The sequence below is a fragment of the Embiotoca jacksoni genome, unplaced genomic scaffold (genome assembly GCF_022577435.1).
Source record: "Embiotoca jacksoni isolate LCO1_2020_lvr unplaced genomic scaffold, fEmbJac1.0.p SCAF_18, whole genome shotgun sequence".
In the NCBI taxonomy this organism is placed as follows: domain Eukaryota; kingdom Metazoa; phylum Chordata; class Actinopteri; family Embiotocidae; genus Embiotoca; species Embiotoca jacksoni.
In genome coordinates this window covers 12,315,956-12,340,264 of record NW_027185318.1, presented here as the reverse complement: position 1 = coordinate 12,340,264, position 24,309 = coordinate 12,315,956, and the positions used below count along the sequence as shown (strand labels likewise).

Sequence of the window (24,309 nt, the reverse complement as noted above, 5' to 3'; positions counted from 1 at the left end):
CAAACATCACTTCCTGATTTCAGAGACCTGGATCAGCTGAAACGCTGTGAATGAAAGCATGAAAACATCTGATTCAGGATTCTAAATGCAGCCGACTACCTGCACAGGTGACTCTACGGCCCGAGTGACGCAGCAGAAACACAAACAGTGGCAGCAGAGAGAGAGAGTCTCAATTAAGGAGCTATGAATAAAGTTAATTTAGCCTTCGTGTTAAGAGTGAAATGCACTATTATTAGTCATCAGAAAACAGCTTCTAAATAAGGTAAAAGACGCGTAATGGGTTTAATTTATTTTACTTAAAGTGTATTTGCTGTATTTGGCCTGATTTGTTCATTTTGTTAACTGTTCTTCATTGATTTACTGTAATACTTTGTGCTTTCTGATTTGTTGATTAGAAATGTCAGGAATTCAAGAAAAATGTTAGCCTCCCGACATGAGCTGAAGGTTTCCTTTTCCGTGCACTTTGAAATCAAAACATTTGCATGATTTACATTTTCCTACTTTCTATCCCAATAGTCACTGTCAAGCTGATGGCTGGAGGGAAAGTGAAGACTTGATATTAAAGTTGTGATTTTCACTGAAATTTAAAATTAAGTTTTGGGGGTTTGAACAAAATTTAGCTGCCAAAAATTAGTTTGTAAAGGCCGAAGTTGAAGTCATAATCTTCCAAATATGCATACATCTAACATGCAGGTTGCAAAGCCAACTCATGGAGCGAACTTGATCATGTTGATTGATCCAACTCCTGTGATGAGGCGGGATGAAAACCGAAAAGGGCATGCAAATCAATCCATTTTAAGAAATTTACTGTATAAATTGTAAAAAGCCCACTTTCAAAATGTGTACAATTTATACAGCCAATAGTTGGACGAAAATAGTTGGACAAAAGTAGTGGAAAGACCAACATTTAAGGACGTTTGATGGGTTAGTTGACCACTTGTGTTTCTGCTTTGTTGGGTTGAGATGTCACTGTGTCCTCATAACAGAACTCAGTTAAAAACTACATTAATTAAACAAAATAATGCCACACTGCATATTTTCTCCAAGACAATGATAACGTGTGTGTGTGTGTGTGTGTGTGTGTGTGTGAGAGAGAGAGAGAGTGTGTGTTTGCATTTTCTCACCACATTCTCCTGGATTTGGCAGTTGGAGACAGAAATACTGATAGAAATTTCCTCTGTTGATGAGACACAAACATGATATGACTAAAAACTGGAGGAAAAAAATGCCACAGTGAAGCATGATTAAAGAAAAGATACAGTCCACAGCTGGGCCAATTAATGTCATTGATAATAAAAAAGTATCTTTCATCAGCGTCGGATTAGAGAAAAATCTCTCAGTGGATCAAAAATCAAGGAAATAGTGCAAATTAATGGAAGAATTAACTTGTGTCTTCACTTTAAGCAACATTTTGTGTGTCTACTGATGGATTTGTTATAAATTCAAAGCCTGCAGCCCTCTGTGAGCTGAGAGACATTATTCTATTCAGAAAAGGCAATACGGCCGCAGCCAAGCATTAGTCATGATCGGTTTGACGTCAGAGAGGGCCTGAAATATCTCTGGTAGGTTTTGTGTGGGCGCTATCGGCCCTGAGGGGCTCTGAGAGTCTACAGGAGAATTCAACATGAACAGTGATTCCTCAGCTGGAAATGTGTGAGGAGTCCTTTCACAAAGGAAACAGACATTTACATTTCTGTACTTTCAATCCCAATAGAGTCACTGCCACACTGATGGCTGGAGGGAAAGTGAAAACTTCATATTAAAGGCTTCATATTAAAGTTGGGATTCTAACTTGAATTTAAAATGAAGTTTTGTGGGTTTGAACAATGGTTAGCTGCCAAATATGAGTTTTTAAAGACTGAGTTCAGTGATAATCTTCCAAAGATTCATATATCTAACTTGTAGGTCACAAAGCCAACTCATGGTCCGAATTTGATCCTGTTCAAAAGTGAAAAATTTATAAAAATAAACAACCATAGAACATTTTCAATACAGCTACGCATATAAAACTGGGTGTCGTCAGCATAGTAGTTACATGTTGCTTTCACCAACGATGACCCATCACACTATCATAAAAACACTGAAAAGTAGTGGATCCCGAATTGAGCTTTGTTGGACTCCATAATGAATATTTTTTTCTAACTGCGACTTTGATTAAAACGTTTTATTAAGACGTTTTTTTTTTCAGATTTTAAAACAATTTAAGACATCCAAGAAATGTAAAAAATGTTACAATCTTTCAAAACAAGAAAAGTTGCATTTAAAAGTTCAGTGTGTAGGATTTCAAGGCATCTATTGGCAGGAAGGGAAACAAATATTCATAATTCTGTTTTCTTTACTGAGAAATGACCTGCCATGATAAGATCTTAATGAAACTTAATTTAATTTATAGATGAAGAACCATATTAAAAGGCAAATATTGCCGATGATATTAACATATGTGCTGTTTCCAGCTGTAATGTGGTTCGGTGTCTTACTGTGCCCACTGCGGTGGGAGCTGTGACAAATTCCTGTAGAGACAGCCGGCATCAGAGCATGCTGGATGGCCATCTCCCACATCCGAGCTACATCCTGCCCCACACCGCTGACCTGAAACCGGTCCGCAAAAACAGTGAGTACAGCACAGTTGACCTGAAGAGACATGGAGGTCATGTTAAACTGTATTTTTTTCAAGTGGGATGATGCCAGGGATTTCATTTGAGTAAAAGAAGACTTTTTTTCTTGAAACATTGACGTGCACGTTTTTTAATTTTAAATTTTTATTTTTTTTATTTTTATTTTTATTGTAGTATCTGGACCAGTTTAAGTTACTGGAGCATTACTCTTGATTTTTTTTAAAATTTTTTTTTTTTAAGTATTAAAGCAACATTATGCAACTAGGGTTGATACCACGAAATACACATATACGCTTTACGTATAAGTCATGGTCATACATCAGGAAAGATCAAGTGAGAGCAGCTCCACTCATATAATCGATCAGAGGGATGACGACGCAACCAGATAAAACGGGGTAGACAAGCTTTCTCGTGTCGCGTCACACCAAAAAAAGCTGCGTCTCACCAGAATACTGCTGCCTGTCAAAGTCGAATCGGCCCTCTGCAGATTCTCTCCGATGTAATAAACCAGCGACGCCGTGGCGATCTCAAAGCAGTGAGGATTGGCTCCATCGGGAAGCAGAGAGAAGGTCTGAGCCGGCTCCAGTGACAAAATCTCTGACAGAGGGATCTCCTGCAAGACAGAAGAGGGAAGTGCAGAATGAGTGCAGACACAACTGGACAGATGTTTTCTGACACCTGCTACACACCAGTCACAATGGCTATTTGTTTCCAAGCATCTCTCTTCTTGTCAACATGTTTAAGACATGTCGTAGAGAATTGAGAGATCAGAGACGGCAACAATGAACTTTTCACCCCATATTGTTTAAAGTTGTTTTATGTTTTGAAGCAGTAAAAAACTCTCAGCTGATGATCACTATTTGCTCTTGACACTTGCAATGCATCGGGGTGTGCAGGATATTTTCATTTCTCAAAGTGAGGTTTAATTCACGGTAAATAGCAGCTTTTTGAATCCAAATGTATCAACTGTCTGTAAGTCCACACTAAGCTCACTAAATTCATGAACCCCATTTTGGCTCCCCATTAAGACAAAAACAACATTTATCATCCTGAAAATGCGTTTTTTTTGTTTTTTCAAAATGGGCTCGAGTGTGTAAATTTGAAAAAAGACTGGCTTTGGTGTTGAAGCACATTTGAGGAGAACCAAGCTCTGTAGAAATGTTGTCATATCGACAACAGATGGTGGCAACAGCACCGCAATTTCATTGTTTTTCTTGAACTAAACCCAAAGGGAGTTTCAAAAGGAGACAGTTGAGGTGCATCTGATCAGGATCCTCCTTCCACTGCAGGTTATCCAACCCAGAACACGTTGAAAAGATTATATATTTCATCTGGTCTCCTGATTCTCCAGGAGGAGCCGGGAAAATGTTGCTGCCGCTTCCCAATTCCAAATGATAGGCAGACAATTGATGAATGAATAAAAAGACAGAGTTTCTCCTGCTGTCCGAAAATTAATGTATTTGCTTTGCCACGGTTTAAGCAGCAGCAAAGAATCCCCGCAGAAGGAGGTGGTCTTACCTTGTAGTATTTACTTCCTGAGTCATTCTGAAACAGCGTGATGCATTTACTGTCCAGCCGCCAGTAATGTCTCTTCCTCTGAAACATAGAGACGGAAAGGAAGAAGGAAAAGAGACAGTTGATGAGACGGACGGAAAGACAGGTACGAGAAAAAAGTCAGAAAAGTGTCCAGAAATGGAAAAAGGAGGACGGACGGAGGAGAGGACGAGTCAGCATGAAGCACAGAGTCACTGACAACCTGCAAATCACTGTCAATTTGTTTCAACCTTCAACACAGAGCTGAACGATGCAGAGCAGCAACACCTCGTCACACTTAAGGAAGTGACAAACATTGTTTTATTGCACTTTTTCTAAAACAAATACCACAAAAAGTTGTCAAAAAGTATTTTCTGGAATCATTTTAGGGTTTTAATCTTGTTTATATTACCAGAATAGGGAATTTTCATGCCAAATCCAAATCTAGTCATGAGCACATTTCTTTCTCTCTCATTTTCTGTTATGTAATTCTTGTCTTTCTTTTAGCTGTTTTTATTCCACATATTTAAACTGTAAACAGGCCAAAACATTGTTTTTTAAAAATGGTTTAAGCAACTCAAACTAAACTAAAAACTCACGTGAAATTTTTTTTTTTGGCAGTAAGTGTATATTAAGTTATTAAAGATGTGTCAAACAAACTGAGCAGCTGCAGTTCAGTTCTAGTTGAGAAATATCTGCGGTGAATGTCAGTGAAAGCAGTTGAACTGGGTTCGGGACATTCTGTCCCGTTTCTGACCCAGGTCATCCGTAACGGATGGATGAGCAGTTTTGGGGCCTCCCCAAACGGACTCAGTGGACCGACGTCACCGATGTCTCCCCGACTGCTGCAGGGTCTGTCCTATCAGCTGAATTTTGAGGGAATGAAACGGATCAAAAACTTAAGAACACATCCTAAGTAAAAAAAGGTAAACAATAAACCAATGGAGGGATTGTTTAATGGGGTCAGAGAGCTGCTGTTACCCATCATTCTTGTCAGAGGTAGGTCCTGGTAAAGGGTTAACTATTTCCAAACCCTCTACATTTTACAAATTCTGTATTTAACTATTTAACCGTGTCTGAGGAGAATTAGAAAAACGGCACATTGTGATTCAACAAGCTGTCAGATCACAGTTTGGTTTTGCTCAACCTTCACAATCGAAGTGAGGTAAACAGACATGTAACCGTGTGAATAAAGATGTACCAGAGTGTCCTTGCTGGTGTAGTGTACCATCCAGCCCTCCTTCATCACGTTGCTGGTCTTCCTCTTCGTGTGTTTGACGGACTGAACGACTCGCATCAGAGGGATGTTGTTGCTGGTGGACGGGCTGTGGGGAGGCGGGGCGGGACAAAGCACAGTCTCAGGCCTGTGTGTGTGTGTGTGTGTGTGTGTGTGTGTGTGTGTGTGTGTGTGTGTGTGTGTGTGTGTACCTGATGGCGCGGTTAGACTCGTCCAGGTCGGGGTCGTGCAGGTCACAGAGGTCGCTCGGTCCTGCGTCCAGCAGCAGACCGCCCTCTGATGTCAGCGCCTCGTCCATGTCGTCCAGCAGGCCGCCGCCTCTGTCCATGTCATGGTCGTCAAGGCAACCCTCTACCATGACGATGTCTGACTCCGCCCCCGGGCTAAGGAGCTCTACATGAACACAAGAAAAGAGTTTGTGTTGTGTTGTGTTGTGTTTATGTAGACTGTATATAGTGATGGCCGATAGATCCAAAATATCTGCATCACCCCCTGGTGGCTGGTTGCAGTATAAATCATAAGCCCCGCCACCTCCAGACTGTTCCTTTAATAATTCCTATGATTGATCATCTGTTTCCAACCACTAAATGTGTCGTTCTGGTTCAAAGGTTAAAGTTTAGGTTAGGATTGGTTTTATGCATGTAGTAGTAGTAGTAGTAGTAGTGTGTTTGCGTGTCGACACTTGCCTCCATTTTTGGAAACTTCTCCCAGGCAGTTGTTTGGCACTTTTGTGGCACATCGTTTATGACAATTAAATTTACAATCTGAGAAAGAAACATGACAGGAGAAAGTTAGACAGAGGAAAATCTTAAAAGTTTTGACAATTTAGAGCAGTGAGTCCAAAACCGTGGTACGTGTACAACTAGTGATACGCAAGAGTCTTCCTGAAAGGCCTATCAACTGCACTTCAACTGGCCCAAGTCCAATAAAGACTACGAACGACTGCATGGGACATAAATCTCGAAAAAACTCCAGCTCCCTTTAGCTTTCCAAAAAAACCCTGATTTTATGATGTAATTGATTTCATAGCGGTGAAAGAAAATGTTCAAACAGTACTTAAGGTGCTCACCTTTGCACTGCAGGCCCTGTCTGAAGAGGCCTTTCAGCAGCTTTTTGCAGTGCTGGCAGACGGTCGGTCGGGTGTACGAGTGGATCAGGAAGGTGTGGGGAACTTTGACCTTCGACAGTAAGATCTTGTCCAGCTCGATGGGACGGCCGATGTACGACTGGGAGCTGGAACGACGCTCTCTACCGGGGAAGTAATCCAACTGGTTCTTCTGCCAGGAGAAACAAGCAAGAAATTGCATCTTCAAAAAATTTCAAACAGGCTCAGTGTTGGTTGTTAACTGGGGATAACTGGCTGTTAGTTATTAGTAATATTCCACGATTAATTACAGATAAAATGGTAAACTTGAATATAGACATCTTTTCTGAGATGTATGAAAGAAAAACGTATCTTACACATTACAAAACAATAAAATTATTATCAGCCTTCAAACCAAAATTTGTCCAAAATAAAAATGCTTAAATTTCTGTTATAATCTTATCTCTTTAATTTTGGATTTTACTGTGAAATAAATATAAGAACTTTGAAAAGATGAACACATTGTTGTGCTAAGAATGATGAAAGATTAATTAATAAAAATACAACATTAGAATCGGAAATCAATTCAAGATTTAAAATCACACCCGGTTAATTAATTAAAAAGCATAAATGCACCACAAGTGTAATTCAGGGGAAAAACCCTAACCTCATTTAGGTATTAAAGGATTTTTAAGGATAAGCACTTACCTCTATACCAGGACTGACTGGAGACTGGACAATAAGAAAGAAAAAAAAGATACAGTTAAGTCTCTAAAAAAAAACCTCCAGTGTCCAGGTGTTATGACAGACAGTGAACACACCACAGACCCATGTTCAGGCTGTGTGTTTGGTGCACTGACCAGTAAAGCATCATCGGTGTAGTGGGGGGGCGACGGCTCGGCGGAGAGAGGGCGACCCAGGTTGACGATCCCGCCGGTCAGCGACACGTTGGACGGGCGACGCCTCCTCACGCCACTGCAGTTGTTGGGGATCTTAAAGGCACAGCGCTTGTGATAGTTTAGACCACAACCTGGAGCAAAAAAGACAGCATCTCAATGAAAATCCTCTTTCACTTCCCATCACTGCTAAAATGTTCTCATTTAAGGCCAAAAAAACAACAACTTTACCTTCGCATTTGAGTCCTTGTCGTACAAGACCCCACAGCATCTCCCCGCAGTGGTCGCAGAAGGCTGGCGCTCGGTACGAGTGGACGAACAGGCAGTGCGGACGGATCTGGAAGTCCTCCACTGTGGCGGAAGCTGCAGAAAATCACAAGATATATTAGATAAATTCAACATTTAGTTTTTTCTGTTGAAGCACTTAAAAGGAGTCGAAGTTAAATGGTCTGTACTTGTCCAGCGCTTTATCACCTTTTGGTCTCAAAGCGTTTTAACATGGTTTTTCCATTCACCCATTCACACACTAATGAGACAGATCACCGTGCAGGGTGCTGCCATCAGGAGCACATTCACACACCGATGGTACACCATCGGGAGCAACTTAGGGTTCAGTGTCTTGCTCAAGGACACTTCGGCATGTGGACAGGAGGAGCTGGGGATTGAGCCACCAACCTTCTGATTAGTGTGCAACCCACTCTACCGTCTGAGCCACAGCCTCCCCCAAAAGTTGCACCTATGAGGAACTGAAAGGACTTCAAGTGGCGGCAAATGATCTGAGAGGAGATGAAATGTCAGTGGTGCCACAAGAAATTAAAATGTAGACTGTTTCGCAAATATTTTCTTCGATATTTAGTGATGCATTTATGTACTCAGATCTCCCTTTTAAATCTCTGTCATTGGCACTTACCTAATTAAATTCATTATGTACAATAAGTGTAACCTAAAAGCTAAAAGCAGTTGAAGTATCATTTTTAACTTCAGTCCTGAAAGGAATATGAACCACCAGTCAATGAGTTAAGCGATGAGGCCGCTTTCATACATGTTGCTTAACCAAAACATTACATTTTCATGCTTTGAGATTCAAGTGCAAACAGTCGCTAAAACGTTCCATAAAATGTAATAAGCAATTTTCCACCTCAACACTTCATTAAAAGTGAAAGATAATGATTTGATTCCAGCTAAACAACAATACAGCATCAAAAACTTTCAAGGAGCGCCAACAGAGCGATTTGTGGCACCATCGCTTCTCCATGTCACTCCTCACCATGTTTTCCTGTGCTTTTAAGTCTGCTCAGAGGCGAGCAGCTGCTGATCAGGGGTGACTGGGCCGGCAGCTACAGCGAGCCATCTGAGCCCAAACATCTACCAGCTGTTTTCACAAAAACCCAGTCGGGTGCTCTGGCAGCGCCGATAACTCCTGCCGAGAAACTCATAACGCCGAAGGAGGAATTCAACTGGCTATTTTTACAATAATGTATGAAATATAAAACAGAAACAGTATGGCGCTGTGAACGGTGTTTCTGTTTTTGGTTCACTCTCACAGTGTTGTTATCAGTCAAAGCAGGCTACTGTTCCCGGTCCAAAACCTCTAAAAAGCTATACTGTACCTGCAACAAACAGTAATGGCACAGAGAACAGCTGGTTACCACAGTGGAGTATTTATAGTTACCAGCTATAGTTACTAGTTACTAACTAGCTCAACATATTAACATGGATTTTACCTACTTTTTCTTAGAGATAGAGGACGAAAAATGATCTGACTTATGCTAAGAAAACTCTTCCTGCCACCGGTTTAATGATCAGTTTGGGATCAGTCGGGTTTTTTTCTCCATGAAGAGTTGTAAATTGACAGCTGAGTTTATCAGAATTATGTGTCAGATCGATTTTGTTTTGAATGGGATAATGAATGGTTTTCAGCTTCAGATTTTAGTGCTGATAAAATTTTACTATTACCATTTAAAAAAAAATGTTGCTATAAAAACATCCATTAAATTTGAGAAATTTGACAAGAAAAAACTAATTTCCTAAACGCTGAATGTTGCTTGTTGATGACAGATCTTGCCCTCCTCTGAGGACCGAGTTGGTGTCTAAAAGCTGTACTTGATTAACATTTCCCCTCACACCTGGTAGGGCGGGAGAACTTGCACCATTATCTCTTATTAACGCCTGCGTGGGTGTGCACGGCCTTCGAACGCAAGCGACCGTACGAGAACTTGGTAAAGTGAAGTATACAACTAAAACATCAAAATGAGTGAACGCAGTGATACGTCTGACCAGTGGGACAGCATTTGTTTTTTAAATAAGAAAACTGTGAAATGCATTTATTGGGGATTAATTTCAACGCTGCGTTTAATCTGCATTTGTTGCTGCAGTGAGCATTTTGGGTAGCAGGACAGAGCTGAGTCGAGATAATGAGGTCAGACAGAGCAACAGTGTGGCTCATCGATGTATTTTTAGACAACAATAGAGCTCAGAGGAAGAAGATATATCAGGCTCTGATGGTACTTGTTAGAAGATCCTTTCGGTGTTGGCTCGAAGCTTCGTGTGGGATTTGCTGATGAAAATAAAGATGTAGAATATCACAAGAGTTTCCCTTCAACCAGCCGGAGATGGACCGGGAGAGAGAGGAGGGCATGGAGATAAACAGGACAACACAGACAAAGAGTAATGAATGGGTTGTTAGTGGGTATTTTGTAAATGTTTTGGAGGTACGAGAGGCTCTTAGCGGGCGCAGATGGACTGTGTGTTTTTTCAGTTGGCCAGCAGGCTTGGCAAGGCATGATGGGTAGTTTGGGACGTGATATTCGCTCCCTTCCTCTGTGTCCCCCCGCCTGTCCCTCTCTCTTTTGCATGTATTCCTAATCGCTCTCGTCGTTTCGTTTCCTTCGACGCACACACACTCGCCCCGTGTTGTGGTCCTCCAGTAGAATACGGCTCTGATTAGACATTCTGCAGCAGGAAATTACCTCCATTTATTCAAATTATTGTTTATGCCTTTTGTTTGGAGGGCCAACATACGTTTGGAAGTCTGAACAAGCTTCCAAACTGTTATTATATGCTTCAGAAAATGACGTGTGTGTAAGTGTGTGTGTGTGTGTATGTGAGGACTTCCTAGGTAGTCCTTGTATGAATATAAATGCCTGTGTTTATGCGTGTGTGGTGGAATTAGGAGTGCTTGCTGTTAACTTGCGAACCCACAGACAGAAAACAAACACTGCGGGTGAAGAAACTGTAAACCAGCGGTGGTGGAGCAGACGCACTGTTTACCTCAATAAATACCGCTCGTGCGAGAACCGAATAAACTAAAACATGAAAAACCAAACACAGATGTTGGAGTCTGCTCCGGAGTTTTCATAAATCTTTGTCACAACTAACACATAAGCTTAGATAAGATCCTTTATACTCCTCTTGTGGTCACAAAACCAATAATATTTTAAAGCTGTAAACTTGCACTTAATTTTTTTTAAATGATTAGTATAATTTTTTAGCATTAATTCTTTATAATAAAATAGTGACAACAGCAGATTCTGTCTTATTCTTTGGCAGAATCCAATCACTAATATTAGGATGCCGATAGGCTAATCAAAGTTAAAGTTTTTGTGTAACATGAACCAATCTGTCTTGCTTTCTCACCAACCCAGTATCACAGCAAAGCGTGAAATAAACACGCCCATCCACTGGAGCAAAATGTAAGATAGCCACGCATTCGGCTGTCTAGGTGTGAAAGTTACACGTTTCGTAAGCGTGAAACATAAATGCACGTAAATGTCAGGTGACGCGAGATCATGTGACCAAGGTCATGCAACCGAGGTTTTCAGACCAAACAAAGGACATTTTTTGCAGACTGACAGGCGGGACAAAGAGGTTTTTAATCCAGGAGGTGACAATGCTTTTCTTGAGGGTTTTTTATTTATTTATTTTTTTTCTTAACTCCAACCATGTGTTTTTACAATGTTTAATTTTTCTGTAAATCACAGCTCAAAGCATGCAGCAGGTTTCATTTTTGTCCACTACAGAAAAACGTGTAAATTTCACGCCTAGACAGCGCCAAGTGTGGCTATTGTTTTGCTGTAGTGGACGAGCATGTCTATGTCACGCTTTGCATTGATACCGAGTTGTTCTCTCTCACTTGGTTAGTAATTAATTGAATCTATAGAACTTGCTATGAATGCTCGGTAAATAAAGACCAATTTAATTCAGTGACTGTAACCATAAATGACCGGTCATCAGGTGCCACTAGTTGTTATGATGGAAACAGTGGTTGGGGTGTAAGAATATCATGCAGTGAGTGTATGACATCACATCCATTCAATTTTAATTTCTCTCTGTATATTTATGTTTTGATCTGCTTACAATTGAATTTTAGTGTTTGCCTTCACAACTGAATTGCATGTCTCATTGAAAGGGGTTTATTGTAAACAACATCAATCAACATGTACGCTGATTAAAAACAACGAGAGGAAACACTTTGTTAACTATCTCTCCGGTTCCAATCACAGCCAATAAAATCTGCCTTGCAGAAATTATCAGGTTGTTTTACAGGTCATTTATAACCAATCAGCCTGCCTGGCTGGAGCTTGTTGTTACACCATACAAAGTTAATTTCCTGTTTGTTTCCTCCACACTTCGAGCTGTCGCTGGGACTGGCAGAGAGCCGTAAACTAAAGTGTTTTTTATCTGTCAGCATCCTGATGAAGGAGGAGGAGGGAAGAGAAAAGGTAGAGGAAGGGAGGAGGAAGAGGGGAGGAAGGATTCGTCAAAGATAGAGGTGGTGGAGGATGTAAACAAGTTGGAAAATAACCAGGAGGGAGGTGTAGAGGAGGAAAGAATTGCAATTATAATTAGGAACGTGGTTAGAAAAGAACAACAGAAGAAGACTCTTCAGTTTTTATGACATTTTTGTTAAAAAAAAAAAAAGATTCTCCTGACACAGAACTTCTTTTCAAAAAATTATTTGTAAAATAAGACTCTTCAACTCCTTTCAGCACAATCATTGTTACAAATAACAGTGACAGTTCAATATTTTCAACTGCTTAAAATTCATCCCACATAATTTTGCTTTGGATATTTTGTTTTATTTTCCACTGCTCACCTTTTAACTGCTACTTCAATTCCTTTCAGTTTTTTCTATTTAATTGGCCACTGTTTTTCTGACAGAGGGCGAATTTCAATCGTCAACGTTTTGTTTTTTTGTTTTTTAATCCAGCCCACTTCAACTATCACAATCTTTTGGCAATAAAACTTGCATTTCTTGTATCATCTGCCACTTCAAGTCCTTTCGGGGCCTTAGATCCGTTTCTGAGCTTCTGTTTTACTGCTGCTTCAAAATTATCTCTGGACTTCAAACTTCTCCTTCACTGCACTCCTCCCTGTTTCATGTAAACTTCTTTTGGTGCTCAAATTTCATTACTAATTTAAAAAAAATAAAAAATAAAAAAAAAATCCCCCCCCAAAAATATGTTTCTTTGCCATTTCAAGTCCTGACAGAGGTTTACATTCTTTGCTGTTCTTCGTGTGAATCCGTAACTCCAGTGCTAAAAATTCCTACTGTCACTTTTATATCTTTTTGTGCTTTAAATGCAGCTACAACGTCACTCGATACTCTCCCGAAAAACCTTTTTTAAGTGCCAAAGATCCGAACACACATCACAGATAGGTACATATAACTGATAGGTGCACACAGAGGGAAAAATGGTAACACGTTAATTAAAACAAACACACAAGTGCAGACAAACAATATGCAAATGTTCACTAACGCACACACAGTGCCGGGTGTGTGACAGACAGACAGGAAATTGGGGAGCAGCAGCTGTCAGGCCGTTAGCGTATAGCGCCACGTGAACACCTGAGTCCCAAGCTGGACGACAGCCAGGAAGAACAGTCTGGCAAGAGACGACTGCAACCGGAGATCAGAATTATGCACATGTGGACACTTTAATGGGTGCGCCAAAAAATGTTTTAGAGTGTAAATTTGAAGTTTTGCTTCAGCATTGTTAAACAAATAAACCAGCAGGTGTGTAAATCTTCAGGTTTGCTCAAGTTGATCAGGCCAGGGACGGGTTTTGGTAAACTGAATGCTACAGCTACATGGCAATGGATGAATGAATTTCCTCCCAGCTCTGACGTCATCGGCCCCCCTCTCACCTGACAGCACGGCCTCCACCAGGTCTCCCTCCTGGATCTGTGAAGCAGAGCGCAGCAGCTGCAGCATGTTGTCCGACGTCTGGTCATGACGGAACAGCAAGATCTTCTCATACATCCCATAGAAACCGCACTCGGGTAACTGGCAGAGACAGAGATGCAGACAATCTGAGCAAAGTCTGTGTCTGTTTAAAGAACAAGGGACGACAATAAATCAAAATCTGTAACAAAATCTAACTTGTAAACCAAACATTTGGCACTTTCAGAGCAAAAGTAAATGAAGTGTTTAACTGGGGTAAAATCCAACAGCCATGGGAGAAACAAAATATATCAGAGCCTGAGAGAAAACCAGCAGAAATAAAACTGCACCCGGCTCCTTTGAAAAATGACGCTTTTCTTCTGAGGTTCATAGATTTTGACAAAGTCACAAAGTGGTGCAAATTTTGTGGACAATTTATAGTGATTGTGTTACCTTTTATGGTTGTTTTACATCTTTGCATTCATTAACTTGCTCTTTGTAGTAATTTTTTTTTTTTTTTATCTCTGTGGTCATTTTATGAGGCGATTAGGCATCTCTGTCAACATTTCTGCTATGAATTGGTGGAAATGGTTCCTGGTTCCACCCCAAAAGTTGTATTTGTGGTCCTTCTGTGTCTTTCTGTTTCTCCATGTGGTTGTTTTGAACCTCCTTGTGGTTGTTTTGCTTGCAGGTTTCATACCGTAAAGTCATTAAAACTGTGAACATCATCTGGGAAACAAAACAACTATAAAACAAAATAATTCAGTGTTGGAAGTAATTTTTTTTTCTCCAGATGGTTAGAAGAGTCTTGGATTCTAGAGATGCCTTTAGAACAACAGTGGGCTTTGTGTTTTCTACTCAGACATTGCATGCTAATTAACATTTAGGAAGTGTGGTATTTGAGTATTGTACTTTATCACACACATCCGTGGATATTTCCTTATATTGAGTCTAAACTGACTAATGTATGTGCAGCAGACCTTTAGTTTTATGGTTAAGTTCTTCAAAGTTTTCTCTGTAAACAGGTGTCAATCAGCCAATCACAAGAGCTGTGCCAAGTGGCCTCCAGTAGTCAGAGGCGTCCCCATACTTGCCTACATAGAAAACCTCACAAAGCCACTTTCCACTATTTTTGCCAAATGATTTTACAAATTTCCGCTTTTTCTTTTCTTTTGTTTTTTGTCTGGCTCAATGTCATTTACTTCTACTAATAAAAACTAGTCAATTAACTGTACTAATAAAGCTATTTAAATGGGTGAGAGGATGACAAGAAAACAAAAAGAAAGAGTCGTGATACAGAGATCGATGTGAGCTTTGATTTTCATCGGCAGATGAATAAATCATTCAGATTCTCATCAAGAGGTTGTGGACAGACAAATCTTACAGAATAAATTCATACAAAAATACTTCTGTAGTAAATTTACAGAGGGAACAAAATGAAAGATGTTCTTTTGTTCTTAAATTTAGCTTCAACTTCACACTGCAACGGTTCAGTCAAATTAATCCAATATTAACAAAGGCAGCCTGAGAGTCTCATCATTATCTGGCAATTCATTAAATTCACGTCATGTCCCCTCTTGAATATCCGACAAAGACAGACGTACGAGAGCTCACACACACACACACACACACACACACACAAAGTGAAGTGAAACCACTGGAAGTTAAAGGTGCAGTTCGCCGTTATGTTGAAGATCAATGAGTCATCGCTGAAATGAGCAACACATCGACCAACCGCAGAGCACCGCTGAGACTGCTATCGACCACAAATGTACACAGAAATACACACATTTCACCCACAGACAGACAGACAGACACACACACACACACACAGAAACCAGTTTTTTTATTTTATTTCTGGCTTCCAATTCGTCACGTGCCGTTCCTGGTTCCCACGTTTCTGGAAGGCAACATGATTGACAGGTCACTCGCAAATCTACAATTAACAGCAGCTCAGATTAGAGTCCACATCGATGCTTCAAGGTGGAGCTGCTGCAAAGAAACCGCGACTGAGGAAATAGAGGAGAACTTCTCTGACGAAGAAACACAAGGGATGGACATCAGAGCGGAGATGTTTGATTACAACCGCCACATCTTTGTGACATTCAGAGAAGGTATCTGCATGTGTGTTTCCCACATGCAGGAAAACAAAGCAAAAAAAATGAGGAAGAAGAGGGAACTATGCAATGAAGAGGAGCCTCTTCATCCACAAGGCCTTCACCTGTCTCTCGATCAGATCCTTCACAATATACTTCACAGATACATCAAGAGCGTGTCTCTGTGTGTGGTGTTGCCATAGCAGCGGTGCCGCTCTTGTTGTCACGGCAACAAGAACTCAAGGCTGATTCCTCTCCGTCTCCTCCACCTCTGTTTATTCAATTCAGCTCAGTTGAGGACTTTCTGTGCCGAACACACAGCAGAACAGCTCCCTGACCCCACTACCCCCGTCATGCCCCTGCAAGGCATCGTGGGTACTGGAGTCCAAGTATCATAGGACAGCAGAGGGTCAGCTGACTGTTTTTAAAAAATCTGAACATGATAATGTGTTGCTGTGTTCGGATAATTCTCTCGTCCAATCAATCAGAATATGATGCATGCTACATAAGACACATTCAGGGATGAGGGCAGACACATTCCCAACCACATGTCTGAGGCCATGGACACCAATGCTATCATATTTGGACAACTTCATAGTGGGATTTACATTCGAGGGGCAATCAAATGCACACAGCAGGCGTGAACTACTCGTCTCGTCAGTAGGTAATTCAGAGTTACATCATTTTTTGTAACCACTGGTATTCGTACACGTCTGCAATTTCACCATAAATGTGAACCATGAGCCGAGAGCGCACATCAAACGATGGCTAAGCTGCTGCTATGACAAAAAAATATCTACTGTAGCTGGAAGGTGAATGTATAAAACAGGATTTTTATTTACAGAGTCCTCTGACTGCAGCTGAAACATTAAAAATCAATCCAAACTGGAGTTTTAATGTTACAACAGCAGCAATGTGCTGGTCTTCGCCAACAACACCTAATGAGGAGGAGAGAGGGGCTGTCACCATGACGACAGGACATGCAGCATGATGTCATTTGTAATGGCGTGTGATAGTGTTTGTTATGGGGACTTAACCGTGTGCACACATTGTGGTGACTTTAACTCAAATCCCCATAATGTAAAACATTAACAGTAAGTTTATTTTTTAAAGATTTGGTTTGAGGCTGGAATGAGGTCAGGTTATGGGATTTTGGTCCTCAATAGTGTGTATACACACTTAAGTACAGACAACATATACAACAAGTAAAAACAGCTTTTAAACATCTTTATGGCTCCTTAATCTGTTGTCTTTGTATTGAAAATGTTTGAGCTTTGACCAAAGATATCTTCGATTTTACGTTGGACTGGGCGCAATTTAAAATATGTGAAACTGAATTGGTCCACCAGAACTATCCGTTCAGGATAGGAAGGAAAAAAGAGATGCTTGGTGATAGAGCGAGAGAGAGAGAGGGAGGGAGGGAAAATGAGATGACGAGAAAAGATGAATAAAGAGGTATGAATGGATGAAAAAAAAGTGAGGAGATGAAAGAGAGAGTGAGAGAGAGGACAATGAGAAGGACAAAACACACACACACACACACACACACCTGTTCATCTTCTGCTTCATTCAGAGTGTGTGTGTCTCATAATGGCCCTCAGAAGGACACTTCACAGCCGCAATCATCATCAGTTGCCAGGCAACAAGGAGAAACAGCTACCGACAGAAACGCAGCGCACACGGCTTCATTATTACTGTTACAGAGTGGCAGAGGTGTGTGTGTGTGTGTGTGGAGGGGGGGGGGTTGGGGGTGTGTGTGTCTATCTGTGAAGTGGTAAGAAAACGATGCTCAGTGAAACCCAAAGCATTGTCGCAGTCATGATTTCACCACATGTAAAGAAACTGGGGGCATTTACATTAACCACATGTTACGTCACACAACAACGCTTCTCAGCTCAGGAGCGTTTCACCTCAGAGTGTCTCACGAAACCAAAATCGGTCAAAGACGATTGAATCTATGATGACCAAGTGCATTTACAGTGACATGGAAGTTAATCAGTAAAAAAAAAGCTCCTGGCTTTTATGGATAAAAATAATGTTAACTTAGTTTTTAAGCGTCCTTCACAGTCTGGACCAAGTGTTGTGTGGAATAACGTTCAGTTTAGAGATTCAGTTGCCGTTTGTTTCTTTAAACATTCAAACTTAATGATTTCTTGCATTTTAGTCAGAAGAAATTCACCTGACATTAAAAGTCGAAGAGGTTTAAAAGTGGATTTTGGGCCAGTAAAGTTAAAAGAGACATCGTGGTTTCGCAGCTCACCATTTGTTGGCTGATTCCACCGTCTTTAAAGATACTGAATCACATGGAGGTCAGACCACTAAAAACAGACATTTTAATGGATTAGAGGCTTGGAGCTTTCACTTCCTGCTGGAACAGCTGATAAAAACACAGAACACCACAAGATTTTGTTGCAAAGTGTATATTCTTTATAAATTATAGCCTTTAAATATAAATTATAGCGCCTGCTACTGTCAGAGGTTTCTTTCTGTTAAAAGAAAGTTTTTTTTCCCCCCTCTTTTGGAGGTTTTTTCTCCCTTACAGGGTCATTTTTCCCTACTAGCTTACATTGAAATTGTTGAATTGTTGAATTGTTGGGTTTCTGTGTATAATGTTGTGAAGTTATATTGCACTTAGATGTGTTCAGTGCCATGAAATCACCTGTGTTGTGATTTGGCCCTACATAAATAAAATTTAATTGAATTAAATTTAAGCATGGAATCTCCTGAACAAAATTCTTGGTAACGACTCTCGAAGAATGAGATCCTTGTAAAGGCATCCCAGTTATATACACTGTATATACTGTATATATACTGGATTACAAGTGAGGTTCCATCACAGTAACTGAGCCTATGATACAAAAAAAAGAGCTGCTGCACCTCTGTCCCACCTGAACACAGACGTCAATCTCTCAGTCTCTGCGAACCGAACTAGAACAACCAATCAGCACGCAGCTGAAGGACCCAAACGCTTCATCTTTGGCAACTTTGATCTTTGCCGGGAAACAGTTAAGTAACGTTTCTGTAAACATTAACGAACAAGAAATTAAAAAAAGCCATGTTTCTCTCTCTCTCTCTCTCACACACACCTCTTGTTAATCAGTTCATTTGGTGCCATTTGAGGTGTTAAGTGTTGCATGTTGCGAGGGATGTCACACAGGTTTGGTGCGTGAACAGGTGTCGAGGTGACCTGCTGTACTATATATTCCTCTATAGAATACACATAAACTAATGAACACTTTGATCAACAACCTGAGTGTGTGTGTATGTTTGTGTGTGTCAAGCCGTTAGCATCCTGGTTCTCAGGTTTCAGGTATGTGTGAGTGTCACATTCAGGTGTAAAAGTGCCACGGTGGTGAAATGGGGTGATTCTCACCAGAAATTGGATTATTAGCTAATTTGAACAGATATAATGGACACAACATGGCCGTTTGTATGTGTGCGCATAGGAGAGAAATGTCCATGTGAGTAAATGTGCCTGTTTTATCTCTATTGTTAGCTTGCATTCACACTAAACAGGTGTTTTCCACCATTGTCTTACTTGTTTTCTAGAGCAAGTAAATCAGAAAATGCTGGTTTCATGTTGTGGTGATGACTCCACCACAGGACCACAGGAAGAGGGAATGTAAACAGTTACATGGATCTAAAATGTTCTTTCCAAATCCTGATTGAATTATTCTTATTTCCAAATATACAAAGAAGAATAAAATAAGAATGTTTGCACTCTGCACCAAAGGAAATAAGAAAGAAATATGTTGATTTTCATCACTTGGTTAGTAATCCTGTTCCAATCTTCATCTCTTTTTGATTGCATCTCGAATCTAAATCCTGTCTCCCAAATCTTTTGTGATACTGTTCCAATAAAGTTGAACCAAAATCTCATCCTAGTACCCTCCTAATCTGATTAAAATCCAAAATCCTTTTACAAATCCTGATCCCATCTACATGAAAACCTGACTTTGTTCCCTTCAAACTCCCTCCTGACCCAGTCCCAAATAAAACTGGATCCTAGTCTCAACCTAGTTCCCTCTTGTTTCCTTCCCCAACCCATCGCAATCCTGTTGAAATCCTGATCCCAAACCAACAGTCCCAGCCATAATCCCACCATAATCTCAGGGGATCCTTTCTTGTTCCCATCCCGACCCTGTACCAACCCAAAACTCATCCTGATGTCAAACCCCCTTTTTATACCCTCCAGATCCAATCCCAATAAAACTCGATCCCAGTCCAATCCAAATCAGGTTCCAATCATCATCCCTCACTCATCGTGTCGGGATTGACTCCTGATATTCCCTTTCTGTCCTAATCCCATTCTAAAAGCATCCTGGTCAGGCCTCAATCTCCACCCCATTTCAAAGAAAAAAATATTTATAAATCAATGAATAGGCATTCCGACCATATTGACGTTGAAGTTGTTGGATGTCTCACATTTTGGTTTTTGGACTGGATTTTGGGTCGATTTGGTTTTGGGACAAAAGAGAAAGAAAAAAAACATTTAACAACAATGTTGTTATTTGTGTAAATGAGAGAAACAAAACACGCTCACATTCATAAACTCCTCAGGGATCTTTCTGCGCTCGTCTAAGTGAGAAAGAGGACATCTATCACATTCATAAGGACACTGACACTGTCTGTGTGTGTGTCTGTGTAGTTTAATTGTGAGCGCTTGGTAACAGTTTTGCAGTTCAATTCAGCTCATAAAGTAAAAGCCAGAAAACAGAGAAACCCCTGCAGAGCGAGCGAACAAAGGCAGAAATCCATCATGTTTCCGATGAGAAACCAACGAGCCCCCGAGTGAGTCACTACACTGACTGAATAAATGTTGCTTTCCAGACTCACACACTGTACACCTTGCACTTAGAGAGAAATACTGCTGAACACACTGCATGCCATCGGAGGAATGTTGTGTGTTCATGCGTCATGCTGTTCTGCGGTAAAAGCTTAGCCCTTCAAATCTCCTACTAACAGCAACTAATGGTAGGAACATTATCTGGATCAACCAACAGTGACATCATCCGTTGGTTTGTGACATCCGTTGTGGGGCTTCGAGGTCGGATTTTGGCTGGCAACATCTTGCTAGTTCGGTGCGGTTTGGAGCAGGAAGTGACCATATTTGGACGAGCTGGGGGCAGAGCTAGCGGTGGATCTGACTTGATCTGATTTGGAAACCCGACGATACTACGTCCCGCCAACCGAAAGCTGTAACCTGACTGCACCACATGCCTGTCAATCAAACAGACCCTCCCTCCCAATAACACATATTTTTTAGGCTGGATTATTTTTAGAAGAAGAAGGACTGATTTTAGCTCGCAAAAACCAAAAACACTTGTGGAAAAGATTTATTGACTTTCAATTTTATGCGACTAGTTAAATGGGAGTCTGGGGAGCCGGAAACTTTTTGGAGTCAACCTTTAGTGGCACTCGGTGGTATTGCAGCTGAAGGCACTTCTGCATCGGTCTCATTTTTCAGACCCGGAAGCTACGTCCACTTTTATATAGAGTCTAGGATCTGGATATCTGAGCAGATGATATTACGAAGCATTAAATCTACTACGGCTGCCATGTGATCGCACCCCAAAGCAATTTAGATTGACACAACTCGTAAAACTTGTCAAAGTAAAGGTCAGGTGACACAGTGACTTCTAGAAGCTTTAGGCTAACGCTACTTAAAGCAAGACAATGTAACTTCTGTTAAGCAGCCTGTGGAGTCAAATTATGGTCCAGCAGGGCACAGAGGTTAAAGTGGTGACATTGACTGGTCTCCTGCTATAGGCGGGAATTCCCTATGGCGCTGTGGATTGTCTATACATATTATTGAATATCCCTCCCACCATGTCACAGCCGTCTCTCGTCCCATCGTGTCCTGTCATGATGGAAAAAGCCTCTCTTTGCTGTAAAGCTGGGACTATCCTGCCATTGCGAACAATTTCCTTTAAACACAGATTCTTTAAGTCCAAATGGTAGAAAGCTGTGGTGCTAACTATCATCATGCTGACACGGGACAAAAAGAGAAACCAGACAGGGATTTCACAGCTTCAGGCCTAATGCAATAAACTGCTTCATCAGGTCTAATTATACTGCAGCTTTTTTTCCCCCCCAGAGCTTTAAACCACATCTCCAGTCTTCATCATCAAAGACAAGTTCGCTCAGTTTTCATCACATGGTTTGGTGGTTACGTTGATGTGGGAGGGCATCATAACCATGGGGTGAGAATGTGGTCATGTGATACGTGACATGTGATGACAATTTAGCTATCTCCATGACAACTAGGCAAACTCTACTTGCTGATGAAGACTGTGACAAGCAGTTAATCGCTATTAAGTGAACTTTGAGTAATATATGTATATATAAACTATATTTTTAAGATCACAAATGAATTTTCAACATCGATAATAATTAATACAAATATATTTGAGGGTAAGCACGGTAACGACTGACATCATTGGGAACTCAATGTGGCAATAATGGATGCTTTTATAATAGCAATGCGGGGAATGACAAAGTGAAAAAGATGTTTAAAACATATAAAAGGAAAATTTATAAATAAATTAATTGGGGGAAATTTAAAGAGAAACTAGTATATAAATAAAATAAAAAATGAATAAATTGACATTGACATTTTATCAATTTATTAATAGCAATATTATTTTCAGGGCACATTTATTTTTCATTTTGGCAGTCTTGCTCCCTCATAACCTGCTCATAGTGTTTCTTTTTATATGTACTTACTGTTTTAAGCTTTAGTAAATCAATAGCTGGAGTTGTGCTATGCTACATTATATTGAAAGGTGTTTCTAATACCTCTTTTATCATTATGTCCAGCAACAACCATGTTCCTATGGGTGGTTTGCCCCAATGAAATAACACTTTTATGATGTGCCAGAGCTACTTTGAAGGTTTAGGCACAAAGACAACTCAAAGAAAAAAAAGAAAAGACAAGAAAAAAAAAGAAAAAACAAAGTACTTTGTTCAGGTTCAGAGGACGTGGGAACATGTCTGTGGGTTTCATAATTTGCACCAATGCACCAATCTGCCAGTGAAAGCTTCATTTGACACCTGTAACTTTTCACACTTTTTTCGCTTTCTGCACATTATGACAACTCTTCCAGAACTCAGAGGGTTCGAGGACTCGGTTTTAAACTCTCGGTTACCTTCTGGTCCACGATGGAGCACGCCACCTCCCGGACCTGACTGAGGCTGAGCTCCGCGGCGTCCAGCAGCACCGGCTCCCGGCTCAGACCGATCTGGATGTGGAAGGAGATCACACTACCACCTCCACCACCACCACCACCACTACCACCATCACCACCTCCTCCTCCTCCTCCTCCCCCGGTGCCGGTGTTGGTGTTGTTTGTCCCCCCAGAGAACGGGAGCGGGCTGGGCGCACGGATCAGCGGAGGCGCACTCATATGAGCCTTTTCCCCCGTGGTTTCCAACTCTGCCAAGAAACAATTAGAAGTCACGACGAGGAAAGAAATGACCGCACGGTTGGTGGAATATGGGAGAAATTAACAACGGGGTCCAGGTGGAGCAGCCAGAGAAGGGATTTTGAACCGTGGAGACGTTGCGGGATGCTCGGACGCGCAGAACTCCCCAAAGCGTCAGAAAAGCGCAAAAACAAACAGTTTCCGACAGAAACGACGACCGATTAACTACAAGAAAACTAAGTGAAAACGCGCAGAGGAGCCGCAAGGAGACAGCCAGAGGAAGGGTGTGAACACAGTGGGAATTAGAAGAGCCATAATGACTACATGACTGGACCAGAGAGCAGCGTGGAAACCGGTGATGCGGGTGACAGAGCCATGGACGTCAACAGTGGCTGGAGAGGAAGAGGAGGAGGGGAGGAGAGAGGGAAACCTCCTGGACTGATGGATGGTGGATGAGTGACGGTTGGAGAGATTCAGGCTTCAGTAGCTGAGGCACAGTTGGTTTCATTTGCCGTCTTGATTCCTATTTTTAAAGCGTGAGTTTCACTTTCACATGTAAATTCTGATGGTTTTAGATTAAAGACGGTTTGAAGAATGTTTGGAATGGATTGCAGCTCTACAAACTCTTAAAAAAGATATTAAAAGAGTCCTTTGGGTAAAATTGTCATTTTTAAGGGTTTCGTTGAAGGGAAAGTGAGAGATTTAGGTTTATAACAATTTAAAATCTACTTAAAAATACTCCAAACAGTTTCCAAAAAACCTGCAGACAACCAGAAGTCACTTTTAAAAAAAGTCTTAACATTTTATTAATTAGCTTTCCTATTTTCTATGGGTTTTATTTAAAATGGTACAGTTCATTTGAGAAAATTCCCTCCACTTTAAAACTCAGAACATTGCCTCTATTATAACAATATTTATAATAAATAATACCAGATTTAAAAGTGTGAGTAGATTGGTAATCATTATCTGTTTGTATCCCAACAATAAATACAATTACGGTGGAGAAAATGTAAATTTGTTTTGTTGGCTATAGTCTAAAATTAGTCAGAGAAGCCTTAACAAAATTACCTCCTAAAATGTTATTTCCTGACATCAGTGGCGGCTGAATGACGATGATCTCGATGGATGCAGTAAAAGAGGGTTCATTATCCACCCAAAAACATAAAAACAGATTGAAATAGTAAAAAGAAAAAATTAGCTGAATACATACATCTTTCAGGTCAGGTGGTATTCCCTCCATTTGCCGAGACAACCGACCAAT

General features: G+C 40.8%; 1 protein-coding gene across 1 annotated transcript in view; it reads right to left on the bottom strand.

The window, feature by feature from the left end:
• prkd1 (protein kinase D1) overlaps positions 1-23,583 on the bottom strand; it is a 35,314-nt gene extending 11,731 nt beyond the window's left edge. Inside the window, exons 1-13 of the mRNA XM_069152830.1 lie at positions 22,773-23,583; positions 13,513-13,651; positions 7,597-7,728; positions 7,330-7,499; positions 7,178-7,201; positions 6,455-6,662; positions 6,072-6,149; positions 5,577-5,778; positions 5,350-5,473; positions 4,134-4,211; positions 3,061-3,228; positions 2,478-2,589; positions 1,125-1,177 (exon numbers count right to left, since the gene is read on the bottom strand). Coding sequence (XP_069008931.1) covers positions 1,125-1,177; positions 2,478-2,589; positions 3,061-3,228; positions 4,134-4,211; positions 5,350-5,473; positions 5,577-5,778; positions 6,072-6,149; positions 6,455-6,662; positions 7,178-7,201; positions 7,330-7,499; positions 7,597-7,728; positions 13,513-13,651; positions 22,773-23,030 — 1,746 coding nt within the window. The 5' untranslated portion in view covers positions 23,031-23,583. The remainder of the gene's footprint in view (positions 1-1,124; positions 1,178-2,477; positions 2,590-3,060; positions 3,229-4,133; positions 4,212-5,349; positions 5,474-5,576; positions 5,779-6,071; positions 6,150-6,454; positions 6,663-7,177; positions 7,202-7,329; positions 7,500-7,596; positions 7,729-13,512; positions 13,652-22,772) is intronic.
• Positions 23,584-24,309: the final 726 nt, after the last annotated feature.